We start from the raw sequence: 22715 nt of genomic DNA, 5'->3' as shown, positions 1-22715 counted from the left end.
TTCTTTCTTTCTTTCTTTCTAAATCACACCTGGCAGTCGCTGTACCAAAGTGTAGGCAGTTGTTGCCCTCTGGCGGCAGGAACTACGAATGGCAGACAAGTCCAAGACTGTCTGTGCGTATGGTTGGTTTCTATCTACTGTTCAGTCTCAAGATCCGGTCATTTCCACAACGCGAACAACGCACACGCAGACAGACGGTTTTCCGTATCCACTCTAAACCGGATCTGAAAGCAACCACAAAAAGTCGAATCGATCCAACCGCCAGTCAGCAGCTCGCTATCGCGAGAGATGAGCAGCGTCTAGTGAGCTAGGTCGAGTCCAAGCCGGATTCCATTGAATTCAAAACAGGAACAGAAAATGGCATTGGTGTTCGGAGGTATTGAAGGGTGAGAGAGAGTGCTTTATACACGTTAATATTAAATAATTTAATTGAATGAGCAGGTTATTGTGACGGGGCAGAGGAGGCTATTGTTGCATTTGCATTTTGCAATATATGCTTTGTCTTTGATTAATGATCTGGTGTCTGACTGTCATACTCATTAGACAAGAAGAAATTAAAGCTTTCTGCTGGTGACTGACTGACAGCTGGTCAGCAGACAAGTCTTCCTGTACCTCTAGACAGTTTTAGAGTGTAGAAGCACATAATCTGTGAATGTGATGACTCATACTTGCTATTTATTTTCTTTGTCCATTTGTCTAGATTAGATCTCTTCTAAAAAGTTATTTATATGTCTTGTGTTTGTGTGTTGGTGTTCATTTGTATATTCATTCAATAAACTCAGTGGAAGCACCCACTCTATAGCAACACTGGTGTCAGCAGATGGGAAGATCCTGGCAGAGACTGATGGACCCTCTACCAACCACTGGGTGGGTGAACTGGAGGGGAAGTGAGAGGGATATGGTGTATATAGGAAGATAAGGATTTATTCAATCATTTCAGCAATAACTTGTCCTTTTGTTTTTAACACATTCTTTCAATGGCAATCAAGCCCTACAGCCTACATAATCTGTCATTGGCTGAATAATGAGAAGAATCTCTGCCCTGTGTGTACGTGTGCATGTGCGTTTGTGCGTGTGCGTGTGCATGCGTGTTCCAGTTGGTGGGGGTGGATAAGTGTACCAGTACCATTAATGACATGGTCCAGAGGGCTAAGAAGGAGGCGGGTCTGGATCCAAACACACCACTACACTCACTGGTCAGTCAAACTGTCTATCTTTATGATAATTATGTTGACTGACTGAGAGATTAAGTTTTGGTTGTCTTCTCTAGGAAGACTAGTAGTAGGGAACATCAGATGTCTCCAGCCATAAACATTTTGTCTTGATTCTTTTCCCCTTCCCAACTGTGTACAACCATAGATCTATATATCTAGATGTTTCTTGGACCTATCTATTGATGGTTTGTTTAAGATGCATGAGAAATGGTACTGAAACCGTGTGCGTGTGTGCGCGCAGGGCATGTCTCTGAGCGGAGGAGAGCAGAAAGACGCCATAGAGAAACTGATTCTGGATATGAAGGAACGTTTTCCCCGCCTCAGCCACGACTACTTCATCACCACTGATGCCATTGGCTCCATGGCCACCGCCAGCCAGCACGGTAATCAACAGAATGTTTAGAGCATGGCTCTTCAGGAGTCTAGTATCTATTCTATAGGGTCGGCCTCTCTGTGTGTCCAGAACAAATCTGGAAAAAAAGGACCAACCAGTGCCAGATTTCTTGTGCACACTCACTACCAACCAGTAGGTCACAAAAGTACCTCTGCTATTTTTTTCCCTACATATGTCTTATAAACATTTCGTGTTTTATAAACATAACTTTACATTTTATTTCACTTTCATTTTGTAGTAGAATCAACGTGGCTCTGAGTAGGGTAGGCCTTGCACACATTTGGAGTCATAGACAATGTTATATAATAGATGATTGGCTGGCCACAAGAAGTCTGAGATATACATATATAGTCCTGACTCCTTAGGGTGTTTTGTATAGTATATTTACACAGCCACATACGTGAAATTTGTCCTGCATTTATCCAACTACTACTACTACTTTTCTCATAAAACTGCAATGTCAAGGAGTAAAAAAACAACTTCCCTCTCTTTATACTTCAATTCAAGTTCAGTTCAATAATGCTCTAGCTATCAAATGAAGGCTAGGCCTGAGAAAGCAGCTCACCATAAACACTTCACCTAATTTGATCTGGCTTTTATAGTTGTGTGAAACTGATGACAGTGCATTGCTCCCAGCTTTATGGTTTAATAGGATATAAATTTTTATCTGTCAGTATTATCAGCACTCAACCTTTCTAACCGCATCACTCTTCACTGTTTCTCGTCTGTCTGTCTGTCTGTCTGTCTGTCTGTCTATCTGTCAATAGGAGGAATAGTCTTGATATCAGGGACAGGTTCTAACTGTAAGATGGTCAATCCTGATGGCTCTCAGGTCGGCTGTGGGGGCTGGGGTCACATGATGGGCGATGAAGGATCAGGTAATCATGCTAGAAACACCAAAGCGACTACATACAGTACAGTACATGTATCTTAAGTATTATTATTGACCAGTCTTTCTTTCAATGTCTCCCTACCCCTCTCCCTCTGACTTTCTCTCCCTCTCTCAGCATTCTGGATCTCTCATTTGGCGGTAAAGATGGTGTTTGATGCCATCGACAACATGGTACCGCCTCCTCATGACATCACATATGTGAAGAAGGCCATGGAGGAATATTTCCAGGTGAGGGCAGGTAACAGACACATGAGTCAAGCCGCCATCCAATTATTTTGTATTCCTCCTGTAGGAGTACTGGCAGCAACAACCTTCCCGCTTCCCTCCCATGAACACAAATGTGTTGGTATAGACGCTCGGCCAAACCGAATGGATTTGTGGTGGAGTCACCCGGGCAAAAGGAAAATGTTGACTTCATACGCCTCCAGTTGACAATTATTAGCTAATCAGCTCAATTATCAATTTTTCCGTTTTTCGATGACAATGGGACTTGACTCTTTAAATGTCAAAGCAAAGGTCTATGGAAATAAAGTGGGTTCACAAGCAAGTGTGTTATCTACCGTGTAAGCCATGCTATGAGCTGAACATGAATGATTATCAGAGTTTTATTGTGTTTCGTTTTGGAGAGTCTCTGCAAAGCACCAAATAAAATTCCTGTGTGCAGAATCTGCAGATGTGGTGCATACATGTTGCTGATAATAGGGTGAAAGTGTGGTGAAAGTGTGTGTAAGGTGACAATCGCACCTAGAAGCATCACCAACAAAACCATTGTTTGTATCGCACCACCTATCCCATTTTTCTAGCGGTTTAGAGACATATTATAAGCTTATAATATGCTCAACTTTTCCGTGCAAGGTGTGGAGTCTCATCGCTCGTCACAGTATTTGTCCTACTATGGCAGCAATTACAATTCAAAAATATGTTTTAAGATATTTAAAAAATATATTTTTGTGAACGGAAATGATGAGCAGATGACAATTGTCTTTCTAGGCCTTTTCGGGATTTGTAGCAAACTATTGGAATATAGTTGTCTGGCTATGCAAGACTACAAACATGTAGTTTTTCTGCAGTACTAATCCACTCTCATGTGTTTCCTCTTCCCTCTCAGGTGTCAAATCTTATGGGAATGCTGACCCACCTCTACAGAGACTTCCAGAAAGATCACTTTGCCGGCTTCTGCAAGAAACTGGCTGAAGGTATGCATTACTTAACTTGGGTTCTAGCCTGAAAACATACAATGTGTGCACATTTCAAGGTTCAAGGTTATCTCCTTTATTATCCCAGAGGGTATTACAGCTAGCAGTAACCACATAACCATCAGGCATTAAATAGATTAATAGATAATACAAGACAATCACGTTACATTAAAAAAATCTAATGGCAACAGGGACAAATTATCTGCATGTGCATCTTTATGTACTGTATACGTGTGTGTGTGTGTGTGTGTGTGTGTGTTGCAGGAGCAGCAGCAGGTGATTCGTTATGCCAGTATGTGTTCACTCAAGCAGGAAGTGTCCTGGCGAAGCATGTGGAAGCAGTCTTACCAAATGCACAAGAGGTGAGCTAAAATAGGCTGCAACTATCAATTTATTTGGCTCCTCAAACTCTGTGAAAGCAGCTAACACCATCCGTTTATCTTTCTTATTTGTTTTTATAAATTGCTGCTCTTGAACACCTTTATGTCTGTGTGTTGGTTAAAATATTTAACCAATGAAATGTATTAAAAAGTGCTTTGGCAAAAACATCCTTAACTCCACTTGAGCTGAATGTTTTTTTTTTTTTTCATTTCCTGAAAAATGAACATTTTGGAGTTACAGTAGGTAGTTTCTTCCATACAGCAGAGATATATTTATTTGTATATCAACAAATCATCATCATCATCATTTTTCGACCGCGGTCGAGATCATGGATTTCACAATGCCACGCCAGACTTCCCGGTCCTACATTGCCATTCCATCCCCAGTTCCTTCTTACTTATGCAATATGCATGTATCCCTAGCGATGGGATGGGTGGCTCTTCCAAGAGAGATTTTACGCTCTCATTAGAAGGCGGTGTAAGTGCCATTCTTTGAAAGTGTCCATGTCTCAGAGCCATAGAGTAGAATCGGCTCGATGGTCGTCCTAAATATTTTGCCGATAATTGATTGGGAATGACGCTAAACCACCACTGATGGTTATCTCTCTCTCTCTTTCTCTCTCTTTCTCTCTCTCAATCTCTCACACTCTCTCTCTCCCTCTCTGTCAGTCTCTACTTAGTGGAGAACAGGGTCTGCCCATCCTCTGTGTCGGAGCAGTTTGGAACAGCTGGGATCTTCTGAAGCCAGGTCAGTCAGTGTTGTAGTCTCATAGTCATGCACTGTAATGTAGAATGATTAAGCCTGATTTATACTTGGTTATGTGCCGGTGACACCAGCATGTAACAAAGTATAAATTAAGCATTACAGACTTTACAAGTTTACAGTATGAGCAGTACTACAGTATGTATTAGTGACATGGGGTGGCAGTGGCTTAGGGGCAGAGGCCGGTAGAGCCGCGATGTTCCCAGTTCGATCCTGGGCTCCCCCCAGAGTTGGTGTCAAAGTGTCCTTGAGCAAGACACTGAACCCCTAATTGCTCCTGATGTGCAGGATGTTGCCTTGCACGGGTTGCTCCGCCGTCTGTGTTTGAATGTGTGAATGTAATGCACAAGGCTTTGGATAAAAGCGCTATATAAATTCACCATTTACCATTTATTTATTTACCATTTAGTCTTGAATCCATGTGACGGACCCTGGTGATTGGTACTGTTACTGTATTCTTTTTCCCACTCGGGTCTGTCTCTTCTTGCTCGTTTTCTCTCTGACTCAATTGTCTCGTCTCTTTTCTTCTCTTACACTCTCGCATCTCTTAACTATCTATTTTATTTCGTATAACATTTTTACATCATTGCACAAATGCACAACAGTGTCAAGCTCAAACGTGTCGTGATGCAGCACGTTATGAGCTTGTTTCACAACTTCTTGAATTATTACTTATTTGTTTTTGCCTATAACATGGCCGAAATAATGATTCATTATTAATCAATGATTTTATTAATATCAATAAAATATCAATCATCGATTCTTTTTTTATTAACTGTTGCAAATTATTGTGGGTTCTCTCACCAGGGTTCACAGAGATCCTCGCCAGAGTGGCGTCATCTGAGCAGTTCAAGGGTCGCTTCCGTGGCTACAACCTCCTGACTTTGAAGCAGTCCTCTGCACTGGGCGGAGCCGCGCTCGGGGCCCAGAGCGCGGGCGCCGCGTTGCCCTTGGATTACGCTGCCAATACCAACGTCTTCTACCAGCACACCTTCACCATTAGCCAATGAGAATTTGTCCTCACGACCCCTCTCCCCAGTCTTAACCAATCAGGATGCACCAAGATGGACCAAATAGTCTGTTGTGAAGATTTGTTAAAATTCCATATAAATGTGCTGCAATAGAAACAGGTCCACCTACTGTATGTTAATATTATAGTACAAATTCGGCTTCATTCATAATCCAGTCTCAGGATTTATTCAATGAAAGAAAAGATGTGCTGAAAACAAATGGAATGGATAATGAACACATTTACAGATTTTTTTTATTTTACTTTTGGAGTTCATGTTTTGAAGATCCCATTCTTTACTGTTGTGCTTCTTGCAACCTATGCACATTTACATTTTACAGTTTACATTTGATGAGAGTTTACAGTTGAATCGAGGACTGAAAATATCTGAACCTGTGAATCCAGTTGACATAAAAGGTAAAGTATGTGCCCTTAACATTAAAGCAGAGATTGCCTCTTGGGAAAACTTTAAAAAAAACGTTTTTTCTCCATGCTTTGTTTTCTGGATATACTGCACAGCAGACAGAATCCAGGCCAATATTTAAGTTCACCAATAGATGGTGCTGGTGCTCTGTTGACAGTTCCAACATACTGCAACTAAAAAGAGAAAATCTGTTTGTTCAATACTTGAAAACACCATTATAGCCTTTGTGAAATCCTTTTCTGTAAAACTTGTTATAATGTTTACCAATCACTTTTGTAATAAAAGAAAAACCATGCATAGACCAGTTTGTCATCTTGTCACATATCCTGTGATAACAGGATATACTCACTAACTAACTTTTGCAGTCTCCGAGGCTAGAAGTAGACTGACTAGACTCACACAGAGCAATTATTGTCAGGCTCCAGGTCCAAACACCATTATGAATTATTTTATTCATGGTTATTTTTTATTTTCTTTAGGTTTTTTTTTACGTTTAAACAAAGTAAAGCTAAGACAATATAGGATGTAATGCATCAGTATGGCAGGAGTAGCCTGCTGGTTTGATAATGAAACTGGAAGACATCTTCAAAGACAGGAAAATATTATTTGTCCGAGGGATTGTTCAAAAGTAACCCAGACCAAGTATTGACTCTTGACTGCATACATTAATATACTTTTTCCCGTAAAATATTCTAATTTGTTGAGATATGATCTTTTTTATTTTCATGAGCTCTACACCATAATCATCAAGATTAAAACAAAACAAGTTTTGAAATACTTTATGCACAATGCATTGAGAATATATGAAAGTTTCACTTTTTGGATTATTTTACAGAAGAAAATGAACTTTTACACTATTATAATTCATTGAGATGTAGCTGTATATACAAAATGCCAATTTAATTTACCATTGAGGTTTATTTTTATTTTTATAATTTAATCTAAAGATGTTTCTCTCTCTTTCTTTCAGCCCAGTTGGTGGCGGTAATGCGTCTCTAAACTGGTTTACCTTCCCGAGATAAAACTACAAGGAAGAAGAACGCGGGAGGTTTGTGTTGTGTTGTTGTCGCTGCCTGGTCATCATGAACATGAACACTGCAGGCTGTAGTCTGAACATGTAAATATGAACTGGGTACGTACTGTACTTGTCTTTACTTGACACATTTAGTCCCGTGTCGTCCCATTGTCATTATGGAGCATGTCAGTTGTTTAAAGAAAGACGACACACCAAAGCAATGATATCCGTGAACTGGGTTGTCTGTGTCGCTGTGTGTCTGTCCAGCTCAGTGTTTCTCAAACTTTTAAATTTCAGAGCCCATAAGATATGGGCCATAACTCCGAGGGTGTACACTGTTGTATGTGTTGTGTTGTATGTGTTCATTGAGGGACGTTTGCCATGTGTTTTCTGCCGAAACTTTCATTTGGATATAGGCCTATAGCTCTGACTGGTCCGTTGCATTAACATGCGTGCCACTGCCATGTTATGTTCTATGGCTGTGATTGTGAATGCAATGTATGGAATATCAGCCATTCTAGCGGGCTAATGCTACGGTAAAGAGAAGGTTACATATCTGACTGATCATCCTGTGTTTTGCTATATGTGTTTAGTTGGATGATAAAATAGTGAGGACAAAAAATTAGGACGCCAGTATGAAGGGGTAGCCTATGTATTACTGATGGATTTAGACAACGAATGGACCACAATGGAGGGACAAAAAGCCTCTGGCGGTTTTTGAGATATTATAATTTTAGCATTACCTTTTTGACTGTGCTACCTGTACTGTTAAATGCGTGTTAATAAAGTGTTAGCCTTGGTCGGTCTGGCATTTTTGTAATTGTCAGATATGCAATTGTCAGGACTCGGGATTAATAAAATAAAGTAAAGTCCAAAGGCTCCAACTACTGTTCAGCTAGTAATTGGGATAGGCACACTTGCAGACTTGCACAATCATCATACTATACTCCAGGTCAGACTACTGTCTCATTTTATCTTTTCTAGCAGACAAGAACAAAGCTTCATCCCACTAATAAGTTGATGCGCTCAAAACAACACAGATAATGTTATTAATATTGTACTACACCACTTGTTAAGCAGAATGAATGGCACAGATCCAGAATGTCGATAAGTACCGAGCAGAGGGCTCTCATCAGCCAGGTGTTTGAGGCCTACGTGACGGAGCATCATCGTGGTGACATACTGCAGGTTGTCACGGAAACGGACGAGAGCTTACACCATGCAATCGTCATTAACGCCATGACGCTGTTTGAAGCCAACATGGAGGTAATGGCAGCAGTAAACAAAATGGCCATATCACAATGTATATATATATATATTTATTAATTAATTTATTTATTTTAAATCACACCCGTGTGAAGTGAGGGGCGCTATGAAATGGGTTAAACCTGTAGGAGGGGTTAGTGCCCCTCAAGCTAGCGCCCCTCAAAAACAAGGACCCACACTCGGGATGGTTCAGTTGTTCTCTTTCTAAATTCAAGGTGAATAATACACTGTAACTTCTCTGGACACAGGTTGGAGACTATTTCAATGCCTACCCCAATGACGTCCTGGCTATATTCGATGAAGCTCTGCACAAAGCAGCAGAGGACATCGTTAAGGGGGCTTCACAGGTGGGAGAGGTGAAGGTCAAACACTCTCTTCACACCCGTATTGCAGGTTAGTGAGGTTTAAGGTTGTTCTGATGTTTTTCATGCCCTGTTCCTACTCCTACTCTTAGTCAAGGCAAACAAAGGATGGAGATGTTCAACCCAATCTGTTAGTGACTTCTTGATTGTGACTACTTGATTGTGATGTGTTTGTAACAAAGGTAACAACCAGGTCTGGAGCGTAGTGTTTGCTGTGGGAGCTTGTTAAGAATATATTGTTCTAGCACAATAGTAATTTATTTACTTGCGCAAGCAGAACGCGCAAGTACTGCGATCGGCTGTATGTATGTATGTATGTATGTACAGTATGTATGTATGTCGGATTGTCGGTGTACTCCACTGCCCAATAAGGGACCACTGTTCTTGATGACGTAACTAAAGTACATTTCAAGGTTCGTATATGGTCAATAGGGGGTATTTATGTACAGTATATGTATGTCAGTGTCCTCCAACAGCCAATAAGGGACCACCATTCTTGGTGACGTAACTAAGGTACGTTTCAAGGTTGGTATAAATAAGGTCAATAACGGGTCTAAAGGATTTAGAATAGCAGAGAGCTCTAGGACTCAGAGCAGCAGTCGTACCCAGACAGAGAGCTCTAGAACTCAGAGCAGCAGTCGTACCAGCAGTGGTGAGCGCACTTCATGTATGGCCTACTTGCGCAAGTAGGCCATACATGGCATACTTGTGTGCAAGACGCAAGTTGGCACCTCGAGAGAGTGCATACAATATATCGTTCAGCAGGAAAACAACTTCTCATTTTTAATTAATTTGAGTAGCTTCTCTCAATGATCCATTATGGATTCGTTTTTATCCTAGCTATGTTAAAAATCAATTGCCCTGTTGAATTATCAAATGCAGTTTTGTATATGCAGGCACAGACATGTGAAAGCCTTTCATTTTTATTATATTGTCTGTTTTTTATTTGACCACCGAAAAGACAGACTGATTTCCAAATGTGTACATTAACCTTCTCTTGTTGTATTCTGTTGTATATGAAATCCTCTTCTGCAGGTCTTCCAGTGTGTCCAGAGCTGACTAGAGACACAATTCCCAGATCCAGGGATGTGGGACACTTCCTGTCTGTTACTGGGACTGTCATACGCACAAGTGTCGCTAAGGTAACATCATGGATAGCATTTTGTAGTCTGTATAGAAGCAACATTTAACACCTTTTAATTAACCCAGTGGTTCTCAAAGTGGGGTCCTTGAGGGAGTTCCAGGGGGTCCCCAGTTAAATGTTGGATAGCTAGGAACAAAATTGACCCTTATAGGTCTGTAACTCAGAGGTTGTACAAATAGAACCATTTTCTCAGAGTTAAATTTACATTGATTCTTGGCACCTAGGCTGGTAATCCAGCATGACAGTGTGTCGGGGGTTCGAGTCCCGATCCCGAATGTGTGTCTTCCCCCCCATCTCTCTCCCCGTTTGTTTCCTGTCTACTTAGTGTACAACTAACAATAAAGGCAGAAAGCCGCAAGAATATCCTACAAAATATGGTCCGTTCTCGCCTAATGCATGTCAAACCGGGGGTCCTTGAAATGAAAATGGTTGAAAATCACTGCTGGAGCCGTAAAAAGAAATCTTTAGGGGGGCCTTGCCATGTCTTCTCAAATTGGCTAATAAGTGTTAATGTGTATCTTTATGTAGTGGTCACATCCCACTAATTTGTTAAATGACTGTGCGCCCCTCACAGGTCCTGGAGTATGAGAGGGATTACATGTGTGCCAAGTGTCGGTATGTGTTCACAGTGCAGGCTGACTTTGAACAGTTCTACACTTTCGTCCCTCCTTCCTCCTGTCCTAATGAGGACGGCTGTAATTCCTTCAAGTTCACCTGTCTGTCTGGAGGCTCTGAGCCCGCTGCCTGCAGGGACTACCAGGAAATCAAGATACAAGAGCAAGTGAGGACCCCTTTGAATTAATTTGTGGCTATGATCCTCCACTTTTATATAATGGTTTAAAGCAATTAATAATTTAGATTCGAATCGGATATCCTGAGAATGATGAAGTGTACTGTATCTTGGATGGATCGTATCAGCTACCTTACCTAGCCTAGCCTTTCATTGTGCCTGTTTATTAATATTATTACTTACGGTAAGTAAGTAGGCTGTGATCATGCATGTCACAGGCTGGTCATGTCACAATGCTTCATCCACAATTAATTATTTTTCTATGTGCATCCCGAGATCCACATAAATTCCTACTCATACTTAACTTTGCTTACTTCAATCCCAGCACGCAGTCAAGTAAACAACAGTTTGTCCCTCCAGGCTCAGAGGCTTTCAGTGGGCAGCATTCCTCGTTCGATGGTTGTCATCCTGGAAGATGACCTGGTGGACAGCTGCAAATCTGGTAAAACACTAAGGGCTCCATTTTCATCACCGCTAAACACCTTATCCCTAAACTTTGTTGCCTTTTTTTACTATTTTGAAAATCATTTTTGAATGATTCAACTAGCCAATCTACATTGACACGTTGGCAGATCTACAAGCGCACGATGTGTGTCGCATTACGAAACGCGTTATGAACTTATGGATAGTCTCTTTTTGGCAATAGAGTGAAAAATAGGGAAGGGAACCTTTACAGACCCTTGAGGGTCAACTAAGTATATATAGGGTGTAATTCTTCAAAAATTAAGCTTTCAGATTTATGGAGTAATAACAATGACGGCCTAGTTATATTTGTATTGCACATTTTTATATTGAATATTTCAGTCCTTTTAGCTTACCTGGGAGTCTATATGATTCAAAAGCTCCTGTAGGAACAATTCAATTAATGGTGTTTATTGCTCCATAGTTATGGTTAATGTTAATGCCTCTGATGGAATCACTGCTCAGTAAAGGAGTAAATGCTCACATGCGTGTGTGTCAGTGTTATTTTAGTCGACTAAAACTAAGACGAAAATTATCCGTCGACTACTTTTTTTCACTGACGAAAAGTAAATGGAAAACTAAGACTAAATACACTGACAATTTCGTCAACAAATAAAAACTAGAGGTAAAAAACGAGTTCACAAGAGATCCAGTATAAGTCATGTTACACTTGGTTGCATGCTGAAAATAGCCGATCTAGATCGGTGTATATCGGCTATTTTCAGCAACGTCATCAAGGCCCGCCAAAATGCATTATAGTTGACTAAATCAACTGTAGATTTAGGTGACTAAAATCCTACGATATGTAGTCGACTAAAATTAGACTAACACTAAGACATTCCAGGTGACTAAAACTAAATGAAAACTATTCAAGAGACTATGACTAAAACTAAAATCAAAATTTGCTGCCAAAAACAACACTGGTGTGTGTGTGTGTGTGTGTGTGTGTGTGTGTGTGTGTGTGTGTGTCAGGAGATGATGTAACGGTGTATGGGGTGGTATGCCAGCGCTGGAAACCCCTCTATGATGACACTCGCTGCGACGTGGAGCTGGTCCTCAACGCAAACAACCTGGAAGTCAACAACCAGCAGGCCAGCGCTGCTCTCTTCATGGAAGACATTCAGAAGGACTTCAATACCTTCTGGGAGAGCTACCAACATGACCCCTTCTCTGGTACCCTGTTTACCGACCTCTCACACTTACCTTTTGTCTCCCAAATTGCCTTAAGGGACCAAAACAATTGGGGCGATATATATTGGCCATTATTAGATTTTTTTTGATGACCTCTGTATGCAGACAGTCTCTCTCACTCACTCACTCACTCACTCACTCACTCACTCACTCACCCACCCACCCACTCACTCACTCACTCACTCACTCACCCACTCACTCACTCACCCACTCTCTCTCTCTCTCTCTCACACACACACACACACACACACAAAGAAGGCCAAAGGCCAAAGGCATGATCCCCTGGCGGAGATAAACATGTGTACTGCATTGTACGCTGATTGTAATATGAAAAAATCAATGTATTTGACAGTTACTACATGTGAGTGAGTTTTATATTGTACGGAAGGCAATGTTAGAAAAATGTTAGAAAACATCAGTAATGAAATGGTTATTAACGGCGGCTGGCCGACTCTAGCCAGGACTTGTCACGTTTTAATTCAATTTTCCCCGCTGCTGTTGTTGAAATGAGACATTTGACGTGCTCTCTCTCTCTTTCTCTCTACCCCCGTCCCTCCACAACGTCCTTGTGTCCCTCACTGTCCTCCTCTTCCCAGGCAGGAACCACATCTTGCTGAGTTTGTGTCCACAGGTGTTTGGCATGTATGTGGTGAAGCTGGCGGTGGCCCTGGTGCTGGCCGGGGGTGTGCAGAGAACGGATCCTTCTGGAACCAAAGTCAGGGGTAAGGAAGGCCTCACGGCGCATTGTGAGCTTGTAGATCTGCTATTTTAGATGCACAACCCCCCGGTAACGTGCTTCAGTCTTCTGGCTTTGAGTTGTGTTTTTAATATCTCGGTGTATGTTATCTATGAGGAATTAATACATTTTTAATAAGCTTGTTATACGGACGGTAGTTGAAGTGTGTCCCGTGTGTAGGCGAGTCTCACATGTTGCTGGTTGGGGACCCAGGAACAGGCAAGTCTCAGTTCCTGAAATACGCTGCCAAGATTACGCCTCGCTCTGTGCTCACAGCTGGAATCGGCTCTACAAATGCAGGTACTCCTTCCCCAGGCTAGGCTGATATGAACATGGGGTATTACTGTTATTACTGTATATCTGATTTAACCCATTTAGGCCTGAAGACGATTCTACAAATGCCTGACAGTTTTCTGAAAAATCCATGTTTCTATGTCATTCGTTCTCAAACATTTTCATGTCAAGGACCCCCACAAATATATGTATTTGGCCGCCGACCCCCATCTGAAAATATGTTGTTCCAGGGACCTCCCCAGAAGCAAAGATTCGTGTTAAAAATGTTCGCTCTGAAAGAATATATTCAAACATTTGGGCCGCATTTTCACGATTACAAGTCATTTCTTGTACGCCTCCGGACTAGCCGTTAGGCTGAGGTGCACTGCTTTGTCTGATTATATTATTGTTTTGGAGAAGTGTGATTAAATATTTACTAGTCAATGCGATGGGAGGTACATGGTCCTGAACAAAACAACCAGGTGCTCAACGGAGACATGCACGTAAATAAAATAGTAAAAAGGTGCTCCTGGATCAATCGGGATAAGACATCAATTGTTGATTATTTCTGTCATTTTGTGTCATTTGGTCCAGGTTTGACCGTGGCAGCAGTGAGGGATGGAGGGGAGTGGCATCTGGAAGCCGGGGCTCTGGTGCTGTCAGACGGTGGTCTGTGCTGCATCGATGAATTCAACAGCATTAAGGAACACGACCGTACCAGCATCCATGAAGCTATGGAACAACAGACCATTAGCGTGGCTAAAGCTGGGTATGGCAAAGCGTACCAAGAGCAATTCATATTTAAAATGTTCTAGTCTAGTCACTTGCTTAGATGATTTGTTAAACTATAATTGCATGTCTATTTCTATTAATTGTCTTCACCTCACTTAAATTAAGGAGAATTACTAAATAATAAAAACGACTTTATTATATATTAACTTGTAAAATGGAAGGCTGCACTAATTAATTATTGTATCCTTGATGCCGAAACATTTTTTTCTCTGCTGTACAGTATGGTCTTTAATCTGATTGTTACTCTTCTTCTTAGTGATGCACCGAATATTCGGCCGCAGAAAATATTCGGCAGAAAATGCATTTTCGGCCTATTTGGTTTCGGCCCGAATAGGCAGAAAATATATCACTGAATAGTGTATGCAATTAATGCATTCAAAAGAGCTAATAGTGATTATTATTTAAGTTAATCATATTTGGATATTCTGTATTCGGTTTCGGCCAAAAATTTCCCTTTCGGTGCATCCCTACTCTTCTGTGTGTACAGTATGTACTTGACAATAACTTTTTGAGGCAATTGTCCTTCGGACAAGTACATTTCCCATTCACAACTGTAAGTTGGTTTTGGTGAAAACATTTTGGATATTAGATGAATATTCTCAGTTTACAAGTTAATAGAATATCTGTGATCTTACTTCTTACATACATTTCATGTATTCAAAATACAGTGCACTTGTCCGGAAAGATTTATTGGTCGTGGTTGGACAACAGGACAAGACTTAATGTCAAGCCCTGATGTGTGTGTAATCTCATTATGTACAGTTATTATTACGGTGTGTAATCTGACTGTCTGTACTGTACTGTATGTGTAATCTCATTGTGGTACAGTATGGGCGTGTAATCATGCTGTTCTGTGTCCAGCATGGTGTGTAAACTCAACACTCGCAGCAGCATCCTGGCAGCCACCAACCCCAAAGGCCAGTACGACCCCAACGAGCCGCTGTCTGTGAACGTGGCCCTGGCAAGCCCGCTGCTCAGCCGCTTTGATCTGGTTCTGGTTCTGCTGGACACCAGGAACCCAGAGTGGGACCGCATCATCTCCTCCTTCATCCTGCAGGAGCAAGGTAGGAACTAAAAATGTCCGTCGACTACATTGTTTTTCACTGACGAACACTAAATGAAACTATGACTAAATATATTGACAATTTCGTCAACAAATAAAAACTAGACAAAAATGTTAGGAAGGGACTATAGTGGACAAGAGATCCAGTATAAGTAAAAGACAAGTCATTTTACACTTGGTTGCTTGTTGGAAATAGCATAGATCTACTGCGACGATTGTGAGCTTGTAGATCGGCTATTTTCAGCAAGTGTAAAATCAGCCATCACGACGGCATCAAGGCCCACCAAAACACATTCAGTCGACTAAATCAACTGTAGATTTAGCTGACTAAAATCTTATGATATTTAGTAACTAAATCAGTTACCCTCCCGGTCACCTGTTGCGTTACCTGTGGTTTGTGCTGACCGGCTATAGCGTATAGCCTATACCTACTCAGCTTACCTACTCTCTCTTGTTCTTTATCAGGCAGGATGATTGTATAAGTCTGTATACTTTAATATTTATTTGTAGTGTCTTTGTGTTCTGCACCAGGTGGGATGATTGTATAGGTGTACACCGTCTGTATTATTTTATTATTTGTTTAAGAGTGTCTTTATTGTGATGTTACTCTTCTGTAACTGTTATGCTGCGTTCACACGGGCAGATGCAAAGCTACACAGCATATGTGTAGCTTTATATCTGAAGTTGAAACCAGCTCAACGTTTTTGTTAGCCTGGCTTGGCCATACTAATATCACACTGCGTATCTGCTGAGGGCAATTTTCTTCGTGATTCGTGTCTGGCCACTGCGAGGCTACGTTTTTTTGTAGCTTTGTAGCTTTTGCAGCAGCTACAAACATCTTTCATGTCGCTGGCTTCAGTGGCAATGAATGGTAGACTGTATCTTTCACCCGCCCTGTGTGAACGCAGCATTCCTGCTGTGCTGTCTGGTGCCTGAAGGGTCAACGAAGGTATCTATCTGTCTAAGACTGTTTCCATTCATTCAGTGCCTGATTCCTCATCCCTGCACAGGAGAGCCCAGTGATTGTTCTTCCTCCTCGCTGTGGCCCATGGAAAAGATGAGAGCCTATTTCTGCGTGATAAAGCGGCTGCAGCCGCAGGTATCCGAGGAGGCCAACGTAATCCTAGCACGCTACTACCAGCTGCAGAGGCGGAGCGACAGCCGAAACGCAGCTCGCACCACCATCCGCATGCTGGAGAGCCTCAGTAGACTGGCCGAAGGTACGCAGAGACAAAATAATTGACATAATTACTACTTTAATGTGTGCAGCTTGTAGATCATCTATTATGATTTAGCATCTTTTAGAAAATGTTCACATAAAAGTACATAAAAGTCGTTAAATGTGTCTGTGGGTTTTATACATATTGAATCACTGAAAAGTATATTAACAAGAGCTTGTGACTAAATAACTACAATTATGGTACATGGGAAACGGCCTCAAGAGTAACGGTTTTGGACATACTGTACAAGTATGTTGCCTTACAGAGACGATATGATACAGTGTGACTATCATGGATGTGTTTTCCTGTACAGCCCATGCTAAGCTGATGTACAGAGAGACAGTCACCATAGAGGATGCTGTGGTAGCCATCTCTGTCATGGAGTGCTCCATGCAGGTGAGTAAAGTCAGCAAACATCCTTGAAGTATGTCTGTCCATGTCCACTTTGTCCAGTCATAACGTGTGCATGCGTAGTACGTTCATATTTCCATAGCCAAGCCACTAATAGACTTTTTCAAGAAGTGCTACTTCTTGCCACCTGCAGTATTATTAACTGATATACAAACCCATGTTGCGACCTTATAGATTTTCTATTTTCAGCAGAGTTGACATTTCTATCGCTGCATCCTCCCTAGGTTCCATTCTCCACCATTTAACCGTTTTATGGTCTTTGTTGTGTCTGGTCTTGTCCCCAGGGTGGTGCATTACTGGGAAACGTGAACGCCTTACACACCTCCTTCCCCGCTGAGCCCCGTCAACAGTATAGAACACAGTGTCAGATAGTGCTGGAAGGGCTCAATCTGCCTCACTTACTCAGCAAAGACATGGACAGACTGGACAGGTGAGGATTTGCTTTATCTACACAGAAAGTAGCCATTTTCTTTTTAGGATAGTTCAGACTAGTTGAGTCTTCAACTATCGATTACTTTCTTAGTGATCGATTTACTTTCTGAATTAATTAAATAATCGAGAAGCTAAAATACGCCAGCGGAATTGACTTATATGCTCGTTTTATTTTTTATTTTTTCATTGCACCAGAGTGTTATGAGCTCGTAGAAGAGAACACAGTTGTGAACCGTAATCAATTTATATTAAAAAAAGGCCTCAAAAGGCGATCTCACCGAGGAGGCCGTTTGGACCACTACGTAGTGTGAATGTGGCCTTAGTCTTCACTGGCTCAATTGTCTCTTTCTCTCCTCACACTTTTATCCATCGTTTCCATCTATTCATGATTTGTGTTTTAAGTACATAAGTTATTATAATGAAATATAATTATAACAATACTTAACCAACATTGGGCTAATTGTTTATTTTGCTTTGTGTCCCCTAGCCTGGAAATTGTTAGCCCGGGCTCTGAACATACAGAATCGCAGATCCTTCCGCCCCGCAACCCAACTACTCCCGACGACAATGACGTCACATCGGACAGAAGCCTGGACTGGTTCCATTCTCTAGCAACCAGCGAATCATCGTCTTCCCTGAACATCACCTCTCCCACCGTCACGTCAACGCAGCAAAACATCAATAGACAAGCGAATTGTACGAAATCACCAGAAACAGCTATTTTACCCCAAAACCAGACTTCAGCACAAGTCCAGAAAGCATCGAAAATTGGTGACGACACATCGCTGGGCAGCAAATCCACGTCGAATGGTGCACCCTGTGAAGTAGCCAGCACTGTTTCGGAAGAGCAGAGGAGGCACAGTGAGGCAGAGAGACAAAAGGAGAACTCTACAACATTGCGGGAAAGAAGGAAACCCGATCGAGAGACACGGAACCAAAGAAGTGAAGTGCTGCCAACGGCTGATTCAGAAGCTCCAGCCTTGGTGGTGCAGAAAGTCTCCAAGAAGTTGCGAGATAAACGAATAAAGGCACTGCCGGTTCAAAACAATGGCGAACAGGAGTTCTCCTGGGACGCCCCCATGACCCCCCAAGGTAGCAGCACCCCCGCAGTGGGAAAGAAACACAACTCAAAGAACAATTCAATTGTTCTGTTGTCTGAGGAGGAAGGGGAGTTTGAGAGAGAAAAGGGGAGGAATGAAAAAAGGACAGAGAGAAAGATTGCGTCTACTGATGGTGTTCAGGAGAAGACGACGGGGTCAGACCTGCACGGCATGTTGTCAAGTTTCAACTTCAAACCAAGGGAGAAGATTAACCACAAGCAGCAGCCAGAATCCACTCACCTGGCCAACATTGACTTTAAGACTGACAGCCGCAAAACAGCCATGGTTAACAATCCAGCAGGTACATCTACAATCAGTCTGGACTCAGCTGCCCCAACAAGAGCACCACCCAGACCAGGGAAGGGTCAAGATGGGCAACACCAAGATTTGCCAGCCGGTGGCATCAGTGTAGAAGTAGTTGCTGATAAGCGAGAGGGTGGCACTACTCCTAAGCCTAATGTAGACGGGAAGGAGGGAGGGAGGAAGGTGGTAAGAGAAGATGGGAGGGATTCAAGAGAAGCTGTTGGAACAAAGCTCTCTGAAATAAGAAAAGGGGCCTGTTCTCTCCCCGGGAGCGACGGCACACAGCATAAACGGCAACAGCTGCTAAACAAACTCACTAGCTCTGAAACGAGACCACATACTTCCAACATTTTGGCCTCTAAACCTAGCTCCACCATTGAGCCACTGATTACACCACCCAAACCAGAAAGGAGCAAGCCCGCTGTGGCCACCTCCACCTTGGCCAAGCTCTCACGCTTCTCCTTCACGGGCCCCGCAGAGCCAAAGCCTGTATCTGAGAGCACATCTACGAGACCCAGAGAAGTCCAGACTGAGTCCAACACGGATATCGCTGCTAACTTCTCAGGTTCTAAAGGACAGAAGTCTTTCACAGCTATTAAAGACCACCGAATGTCCTTAGCACCCAACGGACAAGTAACCACAGACCGTGAGACGGGATCACCGCCAGCTCTTGGCACACGGCCTGCACCAGGGTGGCAACCCAGCATGGCTTCAGCTGCCCCAAAGCAACCAGCAACGTCCCAAAGTAAAACTGTACCTCAGTACAGTGCCATTAATAGACACACATCACAGCAAGACGTGACAAATTGCATTGGTGTTCGCAGCAACACAGTCAAATTGACAATGACCAATGGTGGCCGTGGTGACAACGGAGCAGATGCCACCGCTGGGAGCCATGTTAACTCTAAGAAGAGGAAGTGCTTCGAGCTGGCTCCTCCTCCATCCAGTACTGGAGGTCTGGGATCCAAGGGCCTCTTCTCTGAACTGTCCCTGTTCAACTCTGAAGACTTCAATGATGACGATCTTGACGTTGACTGGGACACAGAGGCTGGGAAGAGAGCCAAGGTCTAGGTGTGCGTGCGTGAGTGAGTGTCATGTGTGTCAGAAACTCAGAATCCATTTTGTGCTGCAGTATTAATTTCTGTATAAGAAAACAAACCATGATAATCAAATTATTTTTGTAATGAAAGGACATAAGACAAGAAGAAATATGCCTCTCTTATAGGCCTAGTATTATGTCTTTTTCTATAATATGGAAATACAGTTTGTGTTTTTCTCTGATATACAGGCCCTATTGTTTCTAGTCTATTGCTGAATAGAAATTATGCCTTTGTTGTCTGTGGTTTCAGTAGCAGTAAATAATGGAAAATAAAGGTATAATGTCATTCGGTGCCCTGATGACATTAATGTACTTAATGGAGTAAGCTGAAGCCTGTTACTTTGGCAACATTATTTGATTAATACATTATCACAATTGTAGACAAAACATACAAATCAATAGGAGTAAATTAATAATATTTACCATTGAGTTGTAAAATGACTCATTAACTTAATTAGGCTAATTATGAACTTAATTAATCTATAAATTGATTGTCTTTACTTACTGAGTTGTACCTATTCATAATTCCTATGAGATTATTTTATATGATAACCGGACCAACCTCAGGGATTATTTTCCCTTTTGGCCAAGGGAAAGAGACAATGTTTTGTTCTCCAGATATCAATTAGTATTCATTAGATTATGAATAATGCTGTACTACTTGTGAACAGGGCTTAAGTAATTCATGTGCAATTGTGCACATGCAATGTACATTTTGTCCCGTTTTTGTACACTACAGGAGTTTATGGGAAGGTGATCAGATGGAAACAGCAATCATTACAGGGGAGACACACAAAGAAAAAATCATTCACTTGGTTCTCGATCTTTATCATGGGATGTGTACAATTGTACCTTGTACATTGAACACAGACTATCTTATTCTATTTTATTCTATTTTGGGGGGGGGGGGGTCATGTCACCCATGTGTGCATCAGTAATGTGACAGACTCTCTCAGCAAAATCCATACTATAAATGTAGCTAATACTGTGGAAAAGTAATTGTGATGATATATGTGATTAACAATTGACTGTTACACACAAGACACTAATGCAATCTGTATGTAATGTTTATGTTAGCTAGATTTGATTGATCCCTGTGGAGAAATCCAGGTGCCTTAGCAGCCCAGTAGTAAGCATGAAACACAGGATAAGTAGATAAGAATAGAGAGATACAACTTAAGCAAATTAACCCTAGCCTCCATCCCAATTCTAGGGTGAAAATTCATTGAAAATAGTCGATCTACCAGCTCAAAATGCGTTACACTGCAACGTGAGTTTGTGGATAGGCCTACTCTGTTTTCTGCGAAGATATTTTGGTAGCACTTTCTGGAAAAAAGGAGGGGACAACTCCTGTTGATTTAAATATATAGTTTTTAAGAGGTTAATTAAGATTAAATTGAGTGCGCTCAGTGGAACAACATGTCTGTCAGGATGAGTGGAACTCCATGTTTGGAGTCTATGACGTCAGTCATCCACACATTATCTATGATGTCTGACTCCATATTTGGCAGGGCTATTTGACAATCCGGTCCAGCTTTCATTGATTTCCATTATGTGAACTTAAAAATATATCATACCGGTATGTGAAAAACCATTAGTCTACTGGTAGTGTGCAAGAGAAAGTTGCCGCTGATAGGTTCAGTGATTTGCGAGATTAGCCCTAGACAAACGAACACACTTAAGGGATGAAAAACATAACCAGCCTTTAGCCTGGTGGACATACGTAGACTTAAAGTCTGATCAATCTGTCTGCATTTTGGTCTGACTGGGCTGGTGCACGGTATGTGTACTGTGTAATGTATAGTTGATCAAGGTGAGCTAGTGCGCTTGTAGATCTGATATTTTGTTCCAAGTGGTTAAGAGAAAAATAGAAATTCATGAGCTCATACAGTAGCTCACATGCTGGAAGCGTCACAGCTTTACAACCACCGTGACATCCTTTGAGTTCCATGAAGCTCACATGCTTCAAAGGAACACTCAAACTCAGTGTTTTGAGTCATAATCTGAGTTTTGTGGGGTATCAATAAAATAAAACGTTAGGGGCGGAGATAAACAAATAAATAATAGCGATTGAAGTGTGTGTGTGTGTGTGTGTGTGTGTGTGTGTGTGTGGACAAGGCGCCCCGAGGTGTCTATACTTGGCCCCCTCTTTTTCCCCCTCTCCACCATATCCCTTGCTGAAAATAGCAGATCTACGAGCTAACGACGTTTTGTGTTGTGACACATTATGTGCTTGTAGGTCTGCTATTTTGCCAATTTATAACATGCCCAGAACAGAGACGCTAGCCAGGGTTCATGTGGTTGAGAAAGTATTTAAACTAAAGTTCACCTCATAGTTCATACTGGATATGCTCATTCCGGAGGCAGCAGGCAGGACACTAACCTTTGTGCGATTGGTTACCTGTAGCACTTCTCTGGGCCACAGTGGTGTCAGAGACAAAGCCTCTATTAGCATGTCCACCAAAGGCTGCATTTTATGAGCTGCTAGACTGAAAAGCCAAGCACCATGGGCACCAGAAACCAAAGCATCCTGTCACAGTCGCTGAGGGCCAACCCATTGATATGCAATAGCAGGGCCAGTCATGTTAATTTGAGCTGCGCCACTCCACTATGATTCGCCGGGTTTCACATTCATTCAGAGGTGTGTCTCAAAGAATGGTGTAAAATGTGTGAGAGTCTGAGAGAGCCCTCAGTGTCCCTGTGCTCACTACTCGCATGTGTTGGCTATTGACTTTATTATAACACACTAATAAGGCTTCCTTGATGGAATTTAAGTTCTTAACG

The 22715-nt window shown here is 42.0% G+C and overlaps 2 protein-coding genes across 3 annotated transcripts; both read left to right on the top strand.

Annotated features, from left to right (window-relative positions):
• Positions 1-292: 292 nt before the first annotated feature.
• On the top strand, positions 293-6567 carry nagk (N-acetylglucosamine kinase). Of its 2 annotated transcripts, XM_080792523.1 has the most exons (10): positions 293-386; positions 783-867; positions 1098-1196; positions 1456-1597; positions 2376-2486; positions 2616-2728; positions 3609-3696; positions 3961-4058; positions 4746-4824; positions 5647-6567. In XM_080792523.1, exons 1-10 carry the CDS (start codon positions 358-360, stop codon positions 5847-5849), a joined length of 1047 nt encoding a protein of 348 aa, XP_080648649.1. In that variant the 5' UTR covers positions 293-357; the 3' UTR covers positions 5850-6567. The 2 variants fall into 2 exon arrangements, with proteins under 2 accessions (XP_080648649.1, XP_080648650.1); XM_080792524.1 differs by lacking the exon at positions 293-386 and having other exon boundaries at positions 786-867; positions 990-1196.
• Positions 6568-7340: 773 nt separating this feature from the next.
• mcm9 (minichromosome maintenance 9 homologous recombination repair factor) lies at positions 7341-20113 on the top strand. The gene is made up of 15 exons (XM_080792120.1): positions 7341-7419; positions 8382-8553; positions 8802-8946; positions 9951-10057; positions 10634-10840; positions 11210-11291; positions 12284-12484; positions 13099-13224; positions 13419-13538; positions 14106-14280; positions 15165-15367; positions 16377-16586; positions 16900-16982; positions 17282-17427; positions 17917-20113. The coding sequence occupies exons 2-15, from the start codon at positions 8389-8391 to the stop codon at positions 19901-19903; spliced, it is 3957 nt and encodes a 1318-aa protein (XP_080648246.1). The 5' UTR covers positions 7341-7419; positions 8382-8388; the 3' UTR covers positions 19904-20113.
• Positions 20114-22715: the final 2602 nt, after the last annotated feature.

The sequence above is a fragment of the Protomyctophum bolini genome, assembly GCF_963924005.1.
Source record: "Protomyctophum bolini genome assembly, chromosome: 20".
Taxonomy (NCBI): Eukaryota; Metazoa; Chordata; class Actinopteri; order Myctophiformes; family Myctophidae; genus Protomyctophum; species Protomyctophum bolini.
Note: the sequence above shows the minus strand (reverse complement) of the source record. Positions and strands in the feature narration are given on the sequence as shown.

What these genes read in the sequence shown, in the direction of transcription:
- nagk (XM_080792523.1), top strand. Translation starts at nt 358, where the DNA reads ATGGCATTGGTGTTCGGAGGTATTGAAGG. An exon ending in GATGGGCGATGAAGGATCAG is followed by an intron (nt 2,487 to 2,615) that starts GTAATCATGCTA and finishes TCCCTCTCTCAG; the next exon opens with CATTCTGGATCTCTCATTTG. An exon ending in CCATGGAGGAATATTTCCAG is followed by an intron (nt 2,729 to 3,608) that starts GTGAGGGCAGGT and finishes CTTCCCTCTCAG; the next exon opens with GTGTCAAATCTTATGGGAAT.
- mcm9 (XM_080792120.1), top strand. Translation starts at nt 8,389, where the DNA reads ATGTCGATAAGTACCGAGCAGAGGGCTCTCATCAGCCAGGTGTTTGAG. An exon ending in TGTTTGAAGCCAACATGGAG is followed by an intron (nt 8,554 to 8,801) that starts GTAATGGCAGCA and finishes CTCTGGACACAG; the next exon opens with GTTGGAGACTATTTCAATGC. An exon ending in TCTTCACACCCGTATTGCAG is followed by an intron (nt 8,947 to 9,950) that starts GTTAGTGAGGTT and finishes CCTCTTCTGCAG; the next exon opens with GTCTTCCAGTGTGTCCAGAG.